The 6,353-nt window shown below is 31.2% G+C and overlaps 1 protein-coding gene across 1 annotated transcript; it reads right to left on the bottom strand.

Annotated features, from left to right (window-relative positions):
• Nucleotides 1-296: 296 nt before the first annotated feature.
• LOC111708793 (39S ribosomal protein L40, mitochondrial) lies at nt 297-6,340 on the bottom strand. The gene is made up of 9 exons (XM_023482285.1): nt 6,235-6,340; nt 5,546-5,607; nt 4,319-4,421; nt 3,464-3,580; nt 2,940-2,996; nt 2,723-2,785; nt 2,298-2,406; nt 1,812-1,847; nt 297-455 (listed from the first exon to the last, which is right to left on the bottom strand). Exons 1-9 carry the CDS (start codon nt 6,291-6,293, stop codon nt 363-365), a joined length of 699 nt encoding a protein of 232 aa, XP_023338053.1. The 5' UTR covers nt 6,294-6,340; the 3' UTR covers nt 297-362.
• Between the last annotated feature and the right edge of the window lie 13 nt (nt 6,341-6,353).

The raw sequence follows: 6,353 nt of genomic DNA, 5'->3' as shown, positions 1-6,353 counted from the left end.
TAAAATCTAGTAGAGGCCATTCCTTTTAATATTACAGTGGTCGACAAAATAACGTCCTCTCAATTGTGGTCGTTTGAATTTTGCGTGAGACATCTAGGCCCTAGGGCCTATCCTCCTCCAAAGTACGACCACTGTTCATACATTATTAGGGAGAGAACGGGCTCTAGCTGACAATAAAGTTTAAAACTAGAACTTTCCTTATTATCATCATTCTTGAAACTAGATTAAAAATGATTCACAAAAACGATCTCGAAATCATCTCTCAATTCAACAATTCAAATTAACAAAAGATATAATTACATGACAGATTTCACTTTTATTTCTCAATTAAACTTCACAAGCAGAAGAGAATAAAAAAATATTTAATCATCATCTTCCTCTGAACTCCTCTTCTTCCTCCTTCGAACCTTGGTGACGAGTTTCTTCAAGAACGCTTCAGTGTCCTCATAAACAACCTGAACAGTTCAATTATTAAGTTTTCAACAGTTAAAGAATTCAAGAAATTCAAAAAAAATATTTTCATTCAAATTTAACACTAGTTAAAGGGAGTGACCGGCTATGTAAGGTAGTTGAACTGAGTATGAAGTGTTAAGAAAAACTTCTTTCGGATTCATTTGAGACATATTAAACTTTTTAAAGATATTTAAATCCTGAGCTTGAGCGCAAATTCGACGTTCAAAACTCCTACTTTCGGGATGGATACGTCTTCTGAATTAGTTTTTTTTTAATTATTAAATAACGACAACGAAAAATAAAGTAAAAATTTTACAGTTATCTAATTAGATGGTTAGGAACATCTCAAAAGAAATTTGTCAAAAATTCAATGCTAAAATTATATTGAATTTCTTATTTTCTTTGAATTTATTTGCAGATTTCTTCAAGTTCTTCAAATGTCGTCTTTTCAATAATATTCTAGAAAATCCGCAGAAAATCTTTGTGAATAATGAGAAACCAGAATAATGAGATAATAGAAACTAATAATTGAACAAGATTACTTATTTTCGCTAAAAAGATTAATTTTTATTTTCTCAACATGTTCCTATACATGACGTCTGTAGTGTATTGTAGAACTTTTTTACATTTTATGTCGTCGTTAATTAATAATTAAAAAACTCACTCTGAAGACGTATCCACCCCCAAAGTACGAGTTTTGAACGTCTAATTTGCTCTCAAGCTCAGGATTTACAGATCTTTAAAAAGTTTAATATGTCTCAAATGAATCCGAAAAAGTTTTCCACAACACTGCATACTCAGTTCAACTACCTTACATTGCCATTCACTCCCTTTAATATCTTATTATATTTTGATTTAATAATAGTTTTTAATAAATTTAAATTATCTTTTTAAAAAAGTGATCTTCCTCTGTAACGGTTATTTGTCAAAAATGCGATGTTTTCGGTCCACATTTTAACATATTATCAAATAAATAAGTTTTATCTTAGTTCCTCTAAAATCTACATATCAACTGTAATATGACGTTTAAAATCCAAGCAAATTTAATCAGACTTTTATGGACGCCCTACTTCCACGTTTAAGTTTCAACGTCCTTATTAGGACGGAAACAAAAAAGTTGTATTTTAATGACAAATTAAAGAGGGGGAAATTGCAGACCTCCTAATATGATCAAATATTTATGATGGGAATAAAACTTAAAATTAACTCTAGAAGAAAAAACTGCTTAAAGCCAAGTCAATAATTTTATATTTTTTATTGTGTTTTCCCTGCAAAACTAATTTTTAACAATAGGTTTAAAATCTGTTGCTGTTTTACATTAAATTTAAAAAAAAATGGATTTAATATCTCATAGTTACCTTATATTCTCTTGTAATATCCTTAAAATCTCCATCCTAAAATTTAAAAATAAATTTCTCTGTGACTTACAAAAATTACAAGGAACTAAAAACACAAAAAGGCAACTTTCAGTGTTGTAAAAAAAATAACATAATAATGGAGTCAATTAAAGTATAGAAAAAGAAATTAAATTGCCTTTTTTCTTTGCTCACAGTCTCATCATTGTGGCAGGGCTTCATACAAATAGTTATTTTAAGTTTCGCAACCAGTTAATTCAGAAATATTTTGTTTATATTAACTTAATTATTATAATGTTTGGAATTGGGATATTTTTAACGCGCAATATGAGCCTTCAGGGAAAATGAAATATAAAAAATAATAAATACATAAATTCAAGAGGTAAGACTAAGATTGCGTTTTTTTCTCACAGGGATGAGGGGGTATTTTTGGAAGTATTAATCCCTGTTATGGACAAATAACTGAAGAAAGAACATAAATAATCTTACTTGAATATAGTCCTTGATGGGCGGAGAAAGTGTAGGACCCCTAGCTGTAAATGGAATTAGATCTGGATCAAACTGACAAGCTGCAAGATACAAGTCCAAACTTTCCATTCTAAAATAAACAAAATTTATCAAAATCGTCATAAATCAACTGAAAATCAGAGTTGGGAACTGTAGATGAGAAAGGGATAGTTGAACAAGCTTTACTGAGTTCAATTGCTTTTTTCTGTTCATAAGTTCACTTAGGCGGCTTTGAGAACGGTGAAATTAATGGATAAGATGTAGATGTCGGTACAGTAAGTTGAACAAATTCTTCTGAGCTGCCATATCTCAACTACTAACTAGTGGTTGAACTAGGTGCACCTAGTTGAACTAGCCTCACCAATCCAAACTGCCTCCCACGATTGGTTTGTAAATGTTTAAATTACCTGAGCTGATCTAATGCTTCTTGCTGTGCTAAAATCTTAGTATCTAATTCATAAATCTCATTCCTGTCATATTGTTTCTTTTCTTTTCCAGTAAATAAGAATTCTCAAGTGATTCATAAAAAATCACAGATCATTTTGAATTCTGGAATTCGTGTAAACGACAACTCTAAATTTCAAAATGAAACTATTTATTTGGACTTGAAAAAACAATAAATTCCTGTGTCGGTTCTGCGCATACAGCGCCCAGTCCTTAAAGAAATAGTGTCTCTCCTCCCTGAAACATGAGAGAAAGAATTATTCAATGATTTTATAAATCCACTTTCAACAATTGCAATTTTAACCACTAGATGCTAAACTGTTAAATTATTAATGATGTATATTTTGTTGTCCGCCGAAGTGAGAAAACTTTTATATTTGCAAGAGCATTTTTCATCTTACGCTTGATTGTCTTTACGTTTTAAAAGAGTGCAAAAAATATTTGTAAAAACTTAAAATGATGATGCAAAATTAAATATTTTCAGTTATCCTATATTTAAAATACTAAATGCCCTATTAATAACGGTGACCAATGAAGCTTTATCTGAGTTACAAATGATATTGTTGTTTTTATAAAGTGGGTGTCTCCATCATTTTGTTTAAGGAGTACCGTTTTGGTTCTAAGTTTATATTTCACTAGACCCACCTGATATCCTATAGAACCTGTAAGTTCCTGGTTCTAGATTTATATTTCACTAAACCCACCTGATATCCTCTGGAACCTGTAAGTTCCTGGTTCTAAGTTTTGATTCAGAAAATAGAACTTGAGGAACCTCTAGCTCTATAACAGGTTTAGGCTGCCTCTCCTTCTTCTCCATTTTTCTAAAACAAACATTTTAAAAATAATTTTCCTACAAACTCTTTTTTTAAAATTGGTTTTTATCAGTAAATCACAAAAGCAAACTATGACTTTTTGGGTAAGGAGTGTTAGAAACTCGGTATAAAACGAGTTTCTCTACCATAAAAAATGCATTGAACATTAAGACAAATAAAGTTTTAAATGTAAAATTCTGATAAAAATCATGCAAAGGGGATGGAGGAGATGTCCTGGTTGATGAGGGGGGTGGGGGTCCCTTCCTTCATTTTCGGTTCAAATCTTCCAATCTTTTGGAAGATTTGAATTGAAGGCAGCAGTGTTTCGGATCCATATCATTTTGATTCGGATCCGGATCCGGATCCGGATCCGAGGTAACTTTTGATTCTGTGAATCGGATTTTCCCTATTAAATGTTATGCAAGGTTATAATTTATAAACTATATTTATTATATATTCCGAAACCGGGCGAAATGTAGCAAAAAAAAATAAAAAAAAAATATAGACATTTTGATTTATTTATTCCATGGTTTTGGTTAATTTTTGGCGCTACCCGGATCCATATCAACGTTTCCTGATCCGGTCGGATCCGGATCCGAAACACTGGAAGGCAGGGACCTCCCCCCTCCTCATCAAACAGGACATCTCCTCCATCTCCTTTCGTAAAAAAAATTCAAACTATTAAAAATTTGTGTATATATAATTTATAACGATAAAAAGTACAAATATTATGTATAAGTTAATTACCTTAAAGCTTTAGCCAGCCTTTTTCTTCTCCGGTCATCTTTAACCTTGGTACTCCCTGGATCCGTTCTTCGTTTCTTCTTTGTAACTCCACCACTCCACACATCTACATATATACTTGTCAGTTTGCTTGTTGGGTTGTTTGAATAACAACAAAACGGTTGAACCAATCCGGCCCAGTGACCCAAAACGGGCTTTGTAGGTAAAAAAAATCTTGCATTGAAAAAATGTGGTTTTATAAGTTGATTAGAAATTCAATGAAAACAGAAAAAGTTGGTTAAATGATCTTTCAAGAAAATAGAGGCTTGAAGAGCAACATTTAAAAACTAAAATTGATACTATAAGAGGCGCGAAAAGTCAATATGATTTAGAAACAAAAATAACTATTTCCCACAATTTTTTTATTTTAAGGTTAAAAACCACTAGAAAATATCAAATATCCTGCAATGTTGTTGTAAACAAATGAAATTTTGATGTTTGAAAAAAAAGTCCAAACTTACTTAAAATGTTCACAATAACACAGACAATGTATTTTCCTATTTTTAAGTATTATTTTCCTGATCAGATTACAAAAAGATCAAAGGTTGAAATTTTTTCTTTACTTCTGAAACAAAAACGCAAAAAATCGCGAAAAAGTTGCCTATTCCCCTAATCCCTATCCTATGTCAAATCATAACAGATCTTATATATCCAACTCACACTTTTTTAATATGATAATGATAATGATAATAATAATAAAAAGAAAAAAGATAGAAGGTCAAGTTCTAGGTTGTCATAAAAATCTATGATTTTGTGGGTAACCCTAGACATGTGATACAAGGAGTGAAATATAGAATTAAATGAGGACCTTCTCGGTCATGGATCATTTGTTTTCTGGGGTCACCACTTTAGAGGTACAGTTATTGCTTATAGTTGTAAATACATGATAAGTAACGAGTATATAAAAGGAGAGGACAATGAGTAGGTCTTCTACGGTTCCAGGATCCGACACTACTCATTTTCAGATTTTATAATCCTCTTTCGGGGATTTCTTCCTCTACAACCTAAGCTTTTGATATCTGTTTTGTTTCAATATCGCAACCAAACCTTCATCGTTACATTTTTAACAAGCTATCGATATTGTTTGTCATGCTTTGAGACGCTTTTTCGTCTTTTCAGTTTTTACTTTCCTTTTGTTTTCTGACAATTTTTGCTTTTTTTTGAAGAATTAAAATGACAAAAAATTGTCACCTGTTAGCTTGAAATTATTAATGGTAGAAGTATGGAAAGCGGACACAGGAAGCTGCAAAGATCTAAAAAAAATGTCAGAATTTCATGATAACAATATTAACATCGCAACAAAACCAAAAATGCACACACAGCCTTAAAGGGACTGTACGCGTAATTTTAAGTGACCCTAAATCCAAGATACCAATGCCCAATTTACAACGGTTTCATGAAACCTTTGAATATTCATCAAGGACAGAGAACACCCTGTTTATATCTCCAAAATATCATGCTAATTTCCGTAAATACAGAGTGTACACTGGTGTACAGTGTGAACTCAACATAGCTGACTGTCCGATTGTGTCCCTCGCAAATACAGAATATTTTACGTCACATGTAGTTTTCTCAAATTCGAAAAAAATCCCGCATCCTTTCAGTCAAAAGTTTAAAGGGTACTCAACAAATACAGAAAATTTGAAATCAAAAAAAGGATTTCAAAGTCCTATTAAAATAAAACTTAAATAAAGAATAATTAAATATTTAAAGATTTTATAAATCCACCTAAATACAATAATCAAAAAGAGTACAAAAGTTCAATCCTTTTTGTAAAAGATTTGTAATTGTCCATATTGAATAAATTTAATATCATCATTTTAATTAGATTAGATCATTTCTTGATTACTGAAGATCATAATTAACATTTAGAATATTACCGCTGATAGGTTCTACTGCAGAGAGATAATCTTGATACAGAGGAAATTAAAGAATTCATTTCAAAAAATCTGAAATTTAAATGCAAATATCATCACAAAAACAAAACTAAGGTAGCAAT

This window comes from Eurytemora carolleeae, unplaced genomic scaffold (genome assembly GCF_000591075.1).
Source record: "Eurytemora carolleeae unplaced genomic scaffold, Eaff_2.0 scaffold906, whole genome shotgun sequence".
In the NCBI taxonomy this organism is placed as follows: Eukaryota; Metazoa; Arthropoda; class Copepoda; order Calanoida; family Temoridae; genus Eurytemora; species Eurytemora carolleeae.
The sequence above is the reverse complement of the archived record's forward strand: the minus strand, read 5'-3'. Positions and strand labels throughout refer to the sequence as shown.

Excerpts from the sequence above, each read along its gene's own strand:
- LOC111708793 (XM_023482285.1), bottom strand. The coding sequence starts at position 6,293 with ATGAATTCTTTAATTTCCTCTGTATCAAGATTATCTCTCTGCAGTAGA. Across the intron at positions 5,608-6,234 it reads TGCAGTAGAACCTATCAGCG|ATCTTTGCAGCTTCCTGTGT; the intron begins GTAATATTCTAA and ends CATTTTTTTTAG. Across the intron at positions 456-1,811 it reads ATATTACAAGAGAATATAAG|GTTGTTTATGAGGACACTGA; the intron begins GTAACTATGAGA and ends TGAACTGTTCAG.